Raw genomic sequence first — 14,398 nt, 5'->3', positions numbered from 1 at the left:
CCTTTTCTCCACCTTCAGGAGTCTCAAAGCAGTTTACAATTCCCTTCCCTTCCTCTCCCCACACCAGGCACCTTGTGAGGCAGGTGGGGCTGAGGGGTCTCTGAGATAAATGTGACTGGTCCGAGGTCACCCAGCAGGCTTCAGGTGGAATCAAACCTTGTTCTCCAGATTAGAGTCTGTTGCTTGTACCCATCACACCACACTGGCTTTCTAGGTCAGCCAGGTTGGCGTAGTGGCTAAGTGCACAGACTCTAATCTTTGATTCCTCACTCCTCTACATGCACCCACTCCTTCAATCAGTCACAGTTCTCAAAAGAGCTCTCTCAACCCTACCTACCTCACACAGGGTGTCTGTTGTGGGGAGAGGAAGGGAAAGGAAATTGTAAGCTGCTCTGAGACCCTGGGTGAAGGCCAGGGTATAAATCCAATCTCTTCTTCTTCTAGGAGAAGGCTCCTGTCCCTTTAAGGATTTACGTAGAGAGAGAAACAAATCTAAATTTTAGCAGGTGCAGGCCTCTGTTAATGAAGGTGCTTTACATACTCAGACCTTTGGCACCTGTGGCCTGTTCTGAATGGCAGCAGTTCAGACTGGTTAGGGAGTAGTCTTCTGAAATGCTTTAACTGGAGAAGCCAGAATTTGAATCTGGCGCTTCTGCACATATGTGGATCCATTATGTATTTTTTGCCTTCAGTTCAGTATTGCCTATTTTGCCAGGTGCTGGGAAAAACATACGTGGTTGCCAGCCTCCAGATGGGGCCTGGGATTACAACTGATCTCCAGTCCAGATGACAGAGCTGTTCCCCTTAGGGTCGCCAATCTCCAGGAGGCGGCTGGAGATCTCCTGGAATTAAACCTGATCTCCAGACGATAGAGATCAGTTCACCTGGAGAAAATGGCTACTTTGGAAGGTAGACTTTATGATTACACCCCACTGAAGTCCCCTCTCCAGGTTCCACCTCCTAAAATCTCCAGTTATTTTCCAACCTGGAGCTGTCAACCCTAGTTTCACTGGAGGAAATGGCAGCTTTGAAGAGGTGCAATGTATGGCATCACATCCTGGCTAAGCCCCGCCTCTCCCCCTCCCCTCACTTCACCCGCAAGTCACCAGGAATTGCCTAAGCTCTAGGTAGGGTTGCCGATCCCCCGGTTTGGAGGCCCTCCCCCCGCTTCAGGGTCATCAGAAAGCCGGGGGGGGGGAGGGGAGGGAAATATCAGCTGGGAACTTTATTATTCCCTATGGAGATGTATTCCCATAGGAAATAATAGAGAATGGATCCGCGAGTATCTGGGGCTCTGGGGGGGCTGTTTTTTGAGGTAGAGGCCCCAAATTTGCAGTGTAGCATCTGGTGCCTCTCCTCAAAATACCCTCCAAGTTTCAAAAAGATCGGTCCAGGGGGTCCAATTCTATGTGCCGCAAAAGAAGGTGCCCCTATCCATTATTTCCTATGGAAGGAAGGCATTTAAAAGGTGTTCAGTCCCTTGAAATGTGATGGCCAGAACTCCCTTTGGAGTTCAATTGTGCTTGTCACAACCTTGCTCCTGGCTCCACCCCCAATGTCTCCTGGCTCCACCCCCAAAGTCTCCTGGCTCCACCCCCAAAGTCCCCAGATACTTCTTGAATTGGACTTGGCAACCCTAGCTCTAGGGTGGGGTATGAGGCTATTGTTGTCATTTTAAACTAACCCACATACTTATCCACTAAGGACCTCACCCTGGAATTCCAGCTTTCTTCCAGTCCCTCCTGACCCTTGGCTGCCCAATTCTAACCTCCCTTGGACCTACTAAAAGTCATTAACTAACCCAACAACTCCATCCAACAACAAAAACTCTTGAGGTGCTACCCCCCCTCCAAACTTCCCCTTGCAATCAATGTTCCCTCTGCGTCCCCCCCCCAGCGGAGCAGTTCACATCCCGAGGAGCAGAAAATAACTGCTGTAATCTTAAAATGGGCAATGGGCGGTGTAAGACCCTGTGTTGCTCCAGATTGCTGCTGAGTGGGGCTCCCTGTGTTAATGAGTGGCCCTTAAGCACACAGTTTAGAGGGAACGCTGCCTAGAACATCAACCAACTGGCTTCTTTTGTTTAAGATCTGTTTGGCCATGTGCACTGTTTTTCCTCTCTCAAGCAGAGAAAAGGAGAAATGCTCCCATTGCTGAACCTGACCATTTCCTTGTGACCTAGAATGAAAACGAGGTGATGCAAAGTAGTGGTTGCACTAGGACTAGGGAGGGAGACCTGTGTTCAAATCCCCCATTCTTCTTTCAAGCTTGGCTGGAGACTCTGGGCCAGTCACGCTTTCTCTCTGTCAGCCTGACCTACTTCACAGGGTTGTTGTGAGAATAAAATGGAGAAAGGACAAGATAATGCCCTGTACGCTGCCCTGAGCGCCTTCTAGGAAGGACGAGATAATGCTGTAGTAAATTATAGGCAGAGTGTGTCAAGAGCAACTGATTTTCACCAAACACTGTTGTTTGGGCCTCCAATTCCTCTCATGAGCCTAGAGAAGAGATGACTTTCCCTCCAACCCTGGCCAGGTTATAGCACTTGTGAGAAGTTGATGCTTACATTTTGCTCTGCAATTCAACCCTGGAAAAGACAACCAGGCAAACAGCCTTCCTTTCTTAAGCCCAGGCTGTCCACGGAGGCCATTGAGCAGCCATTTTGTACAAGAGATTCCTTTGATTGGCCACTGGTGGGAAGGAAGTGTAGAAAAGTGAAATGGAGGCCAAGAGTCTGGAGTTTGGAGCAGGTTGCATGCAAAGTGGCTACTCTTAGGCTGTGAGAAAGATCTCTAGAGGTGGAAGGTACTAAGGCTCATTGTGGTTGTGCTTTTCTGTTTCCTTCCTGCAATGTTTTCTGCAGATTGCCAAGTATTTTTCTTAACTTGTACTTAATGTTTTGTTTCAGGGGCTTCCTACAGAGATAATAGGGATGAATTCTCTCCCTACCAGAGACGTCAGCAGTGTAATTTTTATTCGTATAAGATGGTTACTTTAGATTTTCCCCCTCCTGTCTTGTAAGGCCATCAGGGCTGAGAATCCATGGTGCTCTCTCATTGTAATCATCTCAGCAGCTCTGGAAAGCTGGGCTGTGAAACAGAGACTGGCCCAGTCATAAAATGAGTTTCATTGATGAGGCTTGGTAGAACTTGGAGTTCTGCCAAGCCTGAGCCCAGTGCTCTCACCACTAGGCTGGCCAGCCTTTCCTGATTGGGTTCTGCTGGCCTCCCTATGCCAGAGCTCTCAAACTTGTCTCGCCTGGGTGTAGGGCTGCCAGCTTTGGGATGTGAAATTCCTGGAGGTTTGGGGGCTGAAGCCTGGATAGGGTTGCCAATCCCCAGGTGGGGGCAGGGCATCCCCCCGGTTTGGAGGCCCTCCCTCCACTTCAGGGTCATCAGAAAGAACTGAGGGAGGGAAAAGAAATGTTTGCTGAGCACTTCATTATTCCCTATGGAGACCAATTCCCGTAGGATATAATGGAGAATTGATCCGTGGGTATCTGGGGCTGTGGGAGGGGGCTGTTCTTTGAGGTAGAGACACCACATTTTCAGCATAGCATCTGGTGCATCTTCTCAAAACACTCCAAGTTTCAAAAGGATTGGACCAGGGGGTCTAATTCTATGAGCCCCAAAAGAAGGTGCCGCTATCCATTATTTCCAGTGGAGGGAAGGCATTTAAAAGGTGTGCGGTCCCTTTAAATGTGATGGCCAGAACTCCCCTTGGAGTTCAGTTATGCTTGTCACAACCTAGCTCCTGGCTCCACCCCTAAAGTCCCCAGATATTTCTTGAATTGGCTCTGGCAACCCTAGGCGGGCGGAGCTCAGCTATGCAATACCCATACTGTCCACCTTCCAAAACAGCTATTTTCTCCAGGGGAACTGTTCTCTTTTACAAATTACTTGGAGACCACTTATAATTCTGGGAGATCTCCAGTCACCACCTGGAACCTGGCAACCCTATGGCAGAACTTTTTCACTGCCCCTTATGATGACCTGTTGGTAGTGGAGGCAGAATTCTTCCAGATTGCCAGTTGACCTGAACAATTTGGCTTGGTTTGCTCAGGTAGTTTCAAACTGCAGCTACAGTTTTAAAAAAATGAATGAGTGAAGTTCTCCCAGCAAACGCTGGGGCTTGCTAAGTATCAGAGAGAGAAGCTGCTCTGGAGCATGAAGCTACAGAGGCTGGTTCAAAAGCTGGTAGGCCTGTTTTCTTTTCATGCCTATGAAATTTTCTTGCAAGAATTCTACGCTTTCTTGCAATAGTTCAAATGCAAAATTTTGCTACAGATGAAACTTGTTGGCAGCTCTGATTTCTGTCCCAGTAGTGAGCAGCATTCTGTATGTACTATATGGTTTGTGTATGCAAGACACACATTTGGGTAAATGTGGAAAGCTCTCCTCTTATCTCTTGAGCTGAGAAGCTGTTCTGCTACTGATCCAAACGTATTGGGGTGTGTGAAGAAATGCATCTTCTCCTGGGAGGACTGAAAGGAGCCAAGGCTCCACTTTGCACTTTAACAGGTTCTCCCCCACGCCTGGCAGAGAAGCAAGGAAGGGAAGTTTGTAGACCAGGGTTTCCCAAACTTTCCCCCCCTGTAGCCTGGTTATTTTTACACTTCTCTTTTGTGGCCCACTAAAATTAGGGGGTGGAGCCAGGAGACTTTGGGGGTGGAGCTGGGAGAGAGGAATTATGTTATTTCCTGTGGTGTCACTTCCGGGTCAAGTGATATCACTTCCAGGGCACACTGAACCAAAACTACACCTTTTCCTGTGATGTCACTTCCAAGGCACTCCCACAAGCCTGCCTCTTCTTCTGAAGTAACCATTTTCAGAAAAAAATCTCAGAGGCCTCTCTTTCCACCCCCACACCTGCATGCACCTGTTTGTGTGTTCTTCTCCAACTTGCAAGCACTCCTAATGCCCATGTTCAATTGCCTGCACCACCTACACACCCGTTCCTCAACAGCACTGGCCAGTGTATGCAGTTGGGAGTGCTGTTGCCATTGCAATCAGGAATGCCAGCGCTGTGTACCACCCACACTGGGCATTGGCAGCTGCTGTTCCTCAAAATATCCTGGCACATTTAGTAGGCCCTTCCTTCAGCTGCTACTACTGGAACCCTGCCTCAAGCTACAACCAAGTTTGTTTGGTTTCCAGAAAATCTTTTGATAGCTATTTTTCATACTTTTCCTTGGCTGAAACACTGGGAAATTGCTGTGAAAGGTAGCAGAGAATTGTACTGCAATTAATGAATTAATTTCAAGTTATATGAAGCTGATACAAGCTTTTCTGCAGTTATCCCAAAAAGGATATTTATGAGGGCCTTGCAGCTTTTTACTGGCTGTGTTTCCCATGGCTTTAAAAGCAACCTGTTATGCAGATATTTAGCCAGTGAACTTCTTAAATCCTTTTTAATATCTACAGGAAGAATTTAATTTTGGTGTCATTTTACTGGCAGGACTAGTAAAATGGTGCCAAGTTCGTAGTACCATCACTTCCAGTGCTGTTGAGATATACAGCAGTAATCTCCATTAATATCTTTCTGCCCCATGCCTCTCACTTTCACTCACTCACACAGAAATCTCATAGAACGGCCAGCTGGCTACAACTGGGGGTGCCAACTTTTCATTGGCAGAGCTCCTATGTCTGCAACAACAGTACGATGAACAGAAAAGTTTCATCCAGTAAAAATGGAAGGGAAAGGAAAGGAAAGGAAAGGAAAGGAAAGGAAAGGAAAGGAAAGACATGGAAAGAAAGAACATAAGAGAAGCCAGGCTGGATCAGGCCAGAGGATCATCCAGTCCAAAATTTTCTCACACAGTGCCCCAAAAGCACCAGAATGTGCACCAGGGGGGCCAGGGCACTAGAAGCCCTCCCACTGTTGCTTCCCAACCCCCCTCAGCATCAAGAATACAGATAGAGCATCACTTGCAGGGAAGGAAAGAAAGAAAGAAGGGGGACAAAGAAAAAAAAAAGCCTTACTCACCATCAGATGACCCCAGCCAGCAAAAATTCTGCCCAAGGGTCATTTGGTAAAAAAAATAGCCACTGGAATGCTCCCCACCCCTACCAGCTGAAAAAAACATCCCCTCCTTTTTTGCTGCCCAGGCCTCCCGGGGAAATTTCCCTAAAAGAACATACTGCAATGCACATGAAAGCTCATACCTTGAAGAACACTTCATGGGTCTAAAGTGCCAGTGGATGCCAGCTTTTCTCTCAAACATTGGGTGGGGCGGGGGGTGGAGAAGGAAGGAGAGGCTCCCCGCTGCACAACCCAGAGACGGGGGAAGGAAGGAAGCCAAACAGAGCTCAGGCTTTGCAGCCTGTGTTAGTCTGAAAGGCTAGCTTTTCTCTGCACAACAGAGAGACGGGGGAAGGAAGGAAATCAAACAGAGCTGAGGCTTTGCAGTCTGTGTCAGTCTTCAAGGCTATCTTTTCTCTGCACAGCAGAGACGGGGGAAGGAAGCAGAGCTCATGCTTTGCTGGGGGCAGGGCTAGCTTTGGCTTTTCTTGTGACCCGGTATTGAGACTTCTGTGTCCCAGTATTGGGTCGCGACCCTGCTAATGGGAAAGCAGCTCTAGACTTACCTCAGCCCACCATACAAATGCTAATAGGTCTACTCTAGACAATGAGATGGCCAAGCTTCCCCCTTCTCCACTCCCTTCTCCAAGCAGGGAACAGAGGTTTGGAGGAATGGAATCCTATAGATATAAAAGCTAAGTCATACTGATGATGAGGGGAGGGACGGTGGCTCAGTGGTAGAGCATCTGCTTGGGAAGCAGAAGGTCCCAGGTTCAATCCCTGCCATCTCCAAAAAAGGGTCCAGGCAAATAGGTGTGAAAAACCTCAGCTGGAGACCCTGGAGAGCCGCTGCCAGTCTGAGAAGACAATACTGACTTTGATGGACCAAAGGTCTGATTCAGTATAAGGCAGCTTCATATGTTCATGTTCATATGTGCCCTCCCTTTGTCTGAGTAGCTTGTCACTCAATCCCTCCAGCCCCAGGACAAACGAGGATTGGGCCACTGGGGAAGTTGCCTTCACGTTCTATTGGCCCATCTTGCCAGGTCCTCCATTTTTCTTCAGTGGCAAGCTTGGTTCTGTCAGTAAAGGGCAGCATGAGGAGGCCCTTTCCAGACCTGTTTTAGCCTTTGAGGGAAAACTCATTGGGGCCAGTCCTGACTAGGATTGCCAGCTCCAGGTTGGGAAATTCCTGGAGATTTTGTTGTGGAGTTCCCAGAGTTTGGGGAGGGGAGAGGCCTCAGCTGAATATAATGCCATAGAGTCCACCCTCCAAAGCAGTTATTTTCTCCAGGGGGAGAAAGATTTGTTGTTTGAAGTTCAGTTGTGATACCAGGAGATCTTCAGGCTCTGGTTTTGGAACGTTCTGGTTTCTAATAGCAGTAGAAAGAGTAAGAGTTCAGTAGCACCTTAAATTTGTGGTGGGGTATGAGCTTTCATGAGTCACTGTCCATTTCTTTAGACTTATTTCCATTTTTTTTGCATCCTGGATGAATCCTCCTGGACCAAATTGGGATCTGGGTTTCCTATCTTATTACTAATGCTGATATCTCCATGCCTGCTACCCCTCTGTATATCATACCTAATCCAATCAAGCCTGATATTGCCATTCAGCATCTGAAATAATCTTTATATCTCTAATACCTCATGTTGCATTTTACGGCACACATGGCCCGGCTTGATGAAGTGACATTTATATCAGATTCAGCCCTTGTAACATGAATTTGACACCTCTGTTCTGAGGACACCTTGGTCTAAGAATATGAGGTTTGATGATCTAGCAGGTGATGCTGGTGGGAGGGAATGGGCATCTTCTGGTGGCTGTTCCAAGCATCCAGACAACTGGTTCCTGCAGCTGATACCCACCATGGAAGGGATGGCACAATATTCATCTCAATAGCTGTCCCTACACCCATTTTCTTCTCGTATGTCTGTTGCTGGCTAATATGGCTGTTCACCATTAACCCTGTGATCTTGTAAAAAGCCTTCAAATTGGTCTGAAAGTAAAGCAAGTTAATATACGGCATACAGACAAGAAACAGGTTGGCTTGTCGCGTTGCAGGTAATCTTGGAAACGTTTGACTTAGGGGACTCTGAAGCATTGTTGAGGGCTGAGTTTGATAAAGTGCCTTTCATAAATGTGCAGAGCCAAAGAGCAGCTGGACGGGAAGAAAATCTGGAGGACAGCCACAGTCAATCACTCTTCATACAACCAGTCGCTTCCTTTTCTGCTGCTTGTCTACCTTCTGCCTGTAACTTTTTTCTACTGTCATTTCAGTCATTCTAAAGTTTGGGGCTAACCAATCTGAGTTTAGAGACCCCCGTGGCGCAGAGTGGTAAGCTGCAGTACTGCAGTCCAAGCTCTGCTCACAACCTGAGTTTGATCCCGGCGGAAGCTGGTTCAGGTAGCCAGCTCAAGGTTGACTCAGCCTTCCATCCTTCCGAGGTCGGTAAAATAAGTACCCAGCTTGCTGGGGGGAAAGTGTCGATGACTGGGGAAGACAATGGCAAACCACCCCGTAAAAAGTCTGCCGTGAAAACGTCGTGATGCAACGTCACTCCAAAGTGAGAAACGACTAGGGTTACCAAGTCCGATTCAAGAAATATCTGGGGACTTTGGGGGTGGAGCCAGGAGACATTAGAAGTGGGGCCGAGATCAAGGCTGTGCCAAGCATAATGGAACTCCAAAGGGAGTTCTGGCTGTCACATTTAAAGGGACGGCACACCTTTTCAATGCCTTCCTTCCATAGGAAATAATGAAGGATAGGGGCACCTTCTTTTGGGGCTCATAGAATTGGACCCCCTAGTCCAATATTTTTGAAACTTAGGGGTTATTTTGGGAAGAGGCAATAGATGCTATACTGAAAAGTTGGTGCCTCTACCCCAAAAAACAGCCCCCCCCAGAGCCCCAGATACCCACGGATCAATTCTCCATGATTTTCTATGGGAATAAATAGGGAATAACAGAGTTCCCAGCAGACATTTCCCTCCCCTCCCCCCGCTTTCTGACGACCCTGAAGCGGGGGGAGGGCCTCCAAACCGGGGGATCACCTGCCCCCACCTGGGGATTGGCAACCCTAGAAACGACTGGTGCTTGCACAGGTACCTTCTACCTTTAATCAGGGTTTACCATTTTCTCTCAGCGTTCTAGGAGAGAGAGACTGTCCTTATGGAAGAGTCATGAGTGATGCCGATGAAGAGGAACTTCACGTGGAAGCCACTGACTGTCAAGAGGGGACCTCTCGACAAAATGAATCTTCGAGTTCAGAGTGCAGAAGAACTTCCAGGAAGCCTGAAGAAAAGAAACGGCAGCAGAAAGGCAGTAAAAATCTGTACCAAGTGAAAAGCCCCAAGATATTGAAGGTGATAGTTAACCATCTGAAAGGACCAGCAAGGATGAAGGACTGTAAATGTTCACAGTGCGGCAAAAGCTTCCAAGATAAATCTGCTCTTCTGAAACATTTGAACAGCCATGCCGAGGGGAGGCCTTACGAATGTGTGACTTGTGAGAAGAACTTTAGCAAGAGATCAAGTCTAGTGATCCATCAGCAAACCCACACTGAAAGGAAGGTCTTTACGTGCAAGGAATGTGGGAAAATGTTTGCCCGAGAGTCAAATCTTTCAATCCACAGTAAAACCCACCTAGAGAAGAAAGCTGAGCATAAGAAAAGCACTAGGCACACCAAACAGGAGGAAAAACCCAAAGAGAAGCCCTACAAATGCCTGGAGTGTAAAAAGATGTTTGTTCTCCACAAAAATTTCATGAAGCATCTGACGAGCCATGTAAGGGTGATGCCACCCAGTTCTGAAACAGGTATAGATAGTTCTTTCCAGTTGGGTCTCTGCCCTTGATGGTGGTAAAGTGAACTGCTGCTGGGGATAAAAATCTTTGGCTGAATTCTGAGCCCAGTGATTGATCCGCATTATGGGTTCCCAGCTTTTTTGACCCTGTGAGCACCTTTGGAATTCTCATAGGGTGGTGGGTGTAAAAACAAGATGGCTGCCGCAAGAAGCGAAGCCAACCACTGTGTATCTGGAAATGAGGTCACGTATAACCCAAATAGTGACTCTTCAGCATCTCAGGCAGGAATTCTGTTTGAATGCTTTTTAAAATGAACATGCTTTAAAACTATATTTTCTTGCATAAAATGAACATAATAAAATTATATTTTCTTGCATACACACATTTCTAGGGGAAAACATTTTATAGAATTTTGCGAGTATTTACAAACGGTATTGTCAACTTAAATAAAGGTGAGAGATACCATGTGATTTTATCTCAGCTTAACTTCAGACATGAGGTAGAAATCCTTGCGCTATGGTAGCAGCTGCTGCCACAGCAACTTCTTAAAAAATCTGTGCAGTCAATTGGAAGCCTGCTGGGCAAAAGATCCCCCTGACCCCCGTTTCTAAAACATTTGGTGAGTGCCGGGAAGGTGGTTGGTAGGGACCTGGGTGTCATTGACCACCGCACTAGGGACCCTGATCTATAGGATGAAAATCCAAATCTTATATTTGCGGCTTGTAGTATGGACAGATTCTTTTTGGTAATAAATGGTAGGCTAGAAAGAATGGGTAAATGGTAAGGGTACAGGTTCATGAACGGAAAGCATAGGACCCTCATCCCCGGAATATAAGAACTGTGAGGGTGAAATCAGGTTTTCTAAAAAATGAAACCAGGCAGCTGTTCAGATGCACAGTATAATCAGTTGTCGCTGCTGTTTCATACCAGATCAAAAGTGGCTGATCAGACAGCAGCATCTGCCTCCCGGTATTAACTCGTAGTAGCCCCCCCCCCCCCCCCCCAATCCTTCTCGGAACCGGAGTATTTTGTTACCTGCTCCTTTGTGGTGTTTTTTGAGTTCTCCGGTTTCACCCCGCCGTCTGGATAGTTCTCGTCCAACTTCCGGATGTCTGAAGGCTGTCCTGAAGCAAAAGGAGCCTCAGACATCCGGTTTACGGTTGGCATTTTTTTTACTACTTAGCAATATGCGCATAACTGCATACCCACATAATGTGTTAACCTGTGTACATAATGCACATAAAAGGAGAAAAAAGAACTGCATGGTGCTGTCGTGTGGACGGCAGAAGACGGTTTCACCACGGAGTGATTCGAATTGCAGCATGGCAGTCTGATTGATAATATCTGGAACAAAGATATTCAGAACAGAACCGGGTCACTTTAACATGGAGTCAACACGCTGTGTGAGCAGGGCGTAGTAGTTTATTAATAAACAGAATTCTACATTCAAATATCATAAAGTAACTGAGCAACAATCTTATTACAGGTAATTACCACTGACATTATTTCAGATAAAACGGTATAATATTTTTAAAGGTTCATGACTGCAATTATACTTTAAGCTATAATCTACTTTCAGATAATTTAAAAATAAATCAGAATGGAGTAATATGGATTGATTGGAAGTATATCATATTCAAAATCAGATATGAGTGGCCAACATGTGATTATCTGTGCTACTTGGCTAGTCCCTCTTTATTGACGTGAAAAGCTAGTAGCGTCAAGGCTTTTTCTGAGCAGGAACGCAGTTCCAGCTGGCTTGGTTTCAGGGGTATGTCCTAATATGCAAATGAGTTCCTGCTGGGCTTTTTCTACAAAAAAGTGGTGTGTGAAATAATGGCGCTGTTAGGGGTGTGGCCTAATATGCAAATGAGTCCCTGATAGGCATTTTCTTTAAAAAATGCTCTGAGTAGTGTGAAGCATCGGCATTGCTGTATGATAATAGGGTTGCTTGCATAAAACTTATGAGGCCTTCAACCTGACCTGCATCTTTTCCTCTGCCGCCTCCTCCAACTTCTAGCTCATGTCAAGGAGCAGCTAAGCCAAGCAGAGAAGCAAGGGGTGTCTTGTTCAAGCAAAGTGGAGAAGCAAGCAGTGGATCGTTCAGAACTGATACTTGAAGAACGTAAGTATATGGGGAACTCTGCAGGCTTACCCGATGGTTACTCAGGCAGGCAGGAAATAAAGGTAAAGGTGCAAGCACCAGTTGTTTCCGACTCTGCGGTGATGTTGCTTTCACAACGTTTTCATGGCAGACTTTTTACGGGGCGGTTTGCCATTGCCTTTCCCAGTCATCTACACTTCCCCCCCCCCCCCAGCAAGCTGGGTACTAATCTGACCTCGGAAGGATGGAAGGCTGATTGTCTTTTCTCCACAGTGACCAGGATGCGAGAGAATGTCGACATGCTTCTCCTCAACCAGCAATGCCAGCTCCAGGTCCTGCAAGAAATCCAGAAGCAGCTCGGAATCCTTCTGCCTGGCAATGACCTCCTTAACTCCAACGTGTACAGCCTCGGTCTCCTGCTAGGCCAGCAGGCCTTGGCTGCGGGCTCGCCTCTTCCGGTCCTCCTCAACCCTAGTAACCTTCTCCCAGAGAGTGCGCGGCCTTTGTCCTCTCGTATTCCATCCTAGCCATCCACTACTGAATGGTATTTGAGGACATTTAGGTGCCCACAGCATGCTGTTTAGGGATCTCCCTGATGATCTCTAATTGCTCTGCTTTTATTCAGTACTTGGCATCTCTCTTTATCAAAGACAGGCTGGAGAAACGACCGTCAATATACATTTGCAGTCTGAGGACCCAGATGCACCCTCCTAGAAATATCCTGGCAAAGCTGGAGATGAAACTGAAGAATGCTTGACACCATTCGGACAGCGTATACCTATCGTCTCTGTTTTCAGGATGTGTTGTATAATGTAATGTGACCCCCACATATCTAACTTCACCGCATCTTAAAACTTGCTGGGGTAGTTCTCTTTACGCATGTACAAGGTTGTGGGTTAGGGATATGTTTTCGGGTTGAACGCTTTCTGTATCACAGATAGATAAGGACCAGATTTTTAAAAATGAACTTCTCATGAAGGTAGGAGCATCCTAGTGAATAGCACAGAGGCTTAGAGTGAGATGAGGAATTAGGCAGAAGCGTTCTTGATGGCTGCTGAATGGCTCATTATTAGTTTGCCGTGGGTGTGGACAGGTCTGTAGCAAAACTGTTGGCCTAGTATCTGTATATCTCCATGTGATGTTAGCAGCTTCATAAGTTAAGAGGGCCAGATTTTGCACCAGAATTTGGTGAAGACAGGTCAATGAGCGTTGAGGCATCTACATTTGCTGAAATACAGATTTCTTGCCGCAAGGCTGTGCAAGAAAGCCATAAATGACCACCTCTCTAAACAGGGTGAATTTTAAAAAGTCATGACAATAAGCAGGCCCTCCCTACATGCTGTGCCCCAATCTGACTTTGTAGAAGGGTTAATATTGCCGGGGCTTCAATTCAGTTTTAGCATAACTGAGGTTAACAGCAGCTGTTCTTTCCAGATAATGCCCCCCCCCATGGGTGTGAATAATTTGGGCTAGAGGTTGCAGTGAAATCTCCTTGAAAGCATGGCTTTCTAATGCTGTTGTAGAGAGACAAGCGGGATGTTGAATTCTTCCAGGAGTTTGTCTCCCCCACCACCTTGTATTTTAAAGCCTGTGAAGTATATACTAAATAAACTTGATCTTGTATCTTTATTGGCTTTCACCTTTTCCCCTTGTCCCCTCAAGTGCTTTAACTGTGATTGCCCCCAGAGCAGCTGAGCTGTTGGATACAGATATTGATCTGATTCAGCACCATCTCTACTAGCCGACGTGAGCATAACTTCTCATGGGGGTTTCGAGAAAGCCCAAATTAAGTTTGCATTTCAAAAACCTTCTCTATTTGTGGACCACTGGATGGTATCCTGCTTCCCTACTCCTTTCTTTCTCCAGCTTCTGGACTGGGTTTGGGTAGTTTGCCTCACGAAGGAGGTTACAAAAGGAAAGGATGCAGAAGGAACCAGAAATGTGGGGCAGCAGCAAGTCAAAAGGATGGATTTGCAACCCCTACAATTGTATGTTAGAGCTGAGCCATGCAAAAAGCGATGTGCACTAAAACATGATGAAAGTGACATTTGGAAAGGGAGAAATACAATAACTGACTATGATATTGGTGGGGGTCAGTACCCCTCAGCCTTGTTGTGTGCAGTAAATAAATATGATACTGGAAAAAAAATTGTGCGGCTAGTCTCACTTTTAAAAAGTATTCGATCCAAACTTTTGTTTGTGGAGGGGGTAGCACAAGGTATCTTTCCATCAGGTCATACTACATTGAAGTGTTTGGGGGAAAAAACCAAAATGAAATATTCTGGACAACACTGACCCTCAAAGCTGTGAAAGTTTATTTTTATTAAAACGTTTCTATCCCGCTTCCGTTTATGTTGGTTTACAGTAGTAGTTAAAGACCAAAAATAAAATAGCAAACTTCATGTTTCTTCCCCCCTTGGGTGCAGTTGATTCTTCTACTTGTGTAAAAGAGCCAGTTTGGTGTAGTGGTT

The 14,398-nt window shown here is 46.4% G+C and overlaps 1 protein-coding gene across 2 annotated transcripts; it reads left to right on the top strand.

The window, feature by feature from the left end:
* Window positions 1-2,668: 2,668 nt before the first annotated feature.
* On the top strand, window positions 2,669-14,076 carry LOC132582720 (zinc finger protein 37 homolog). 2 transcript variants are annotated; one of them, XM_060254419.1, is made up of 4 exons: window positions 2,669-2,805; window positions 9,165-9,835; window positions 11,844-11,948; window positions 12,201-14,076. In XM_060254419.1, exons 2-4 carry the CDS (start codon window positions 9,202-9,204, stop codon window positions 12,452-12,454), a joined length of 993 nt encoding a protein of 330 aa, XP_060110402.1. In that variant the 5' UTR covers window positions 2,669-2,805; window positions 9,165-9,201; the 3' UTR covers window positions 12,455-14,076. The 2 variants fall into 2 exon arrangements, with proteins under 2 accessions (XP_060110402.1, XP_060110403.1); XM_060254420.1 differs by lacking the exon at window positions 2,669-2,805 and adding an exon at window positions 3,812-4,196.
* The last annotated feature ends 322 nt before the right edge of the window (window positions 14,077-14,398 follow it).

This window comes from Heteronotia binoei, chromosome 14 (assembly GCF_032191835.1).
Source record: "Heteronotia binoei isolate CCM8104 ecotype False Entrance Well chromosome 14, APGP_CSIRO_Hbin_v1, whole genome shotgun sequence".
Classification (NCBI taxonomy): domain Eukaryota; kingdom Metazoa; phylum Chordata; class Lepidosauria; order Squamata; family Gekkonidae; genus Heteronotia; species Heteronotia binoei.
This window is presented reverse-complemented; position numbering and strand designations above follow the sequence as displayed.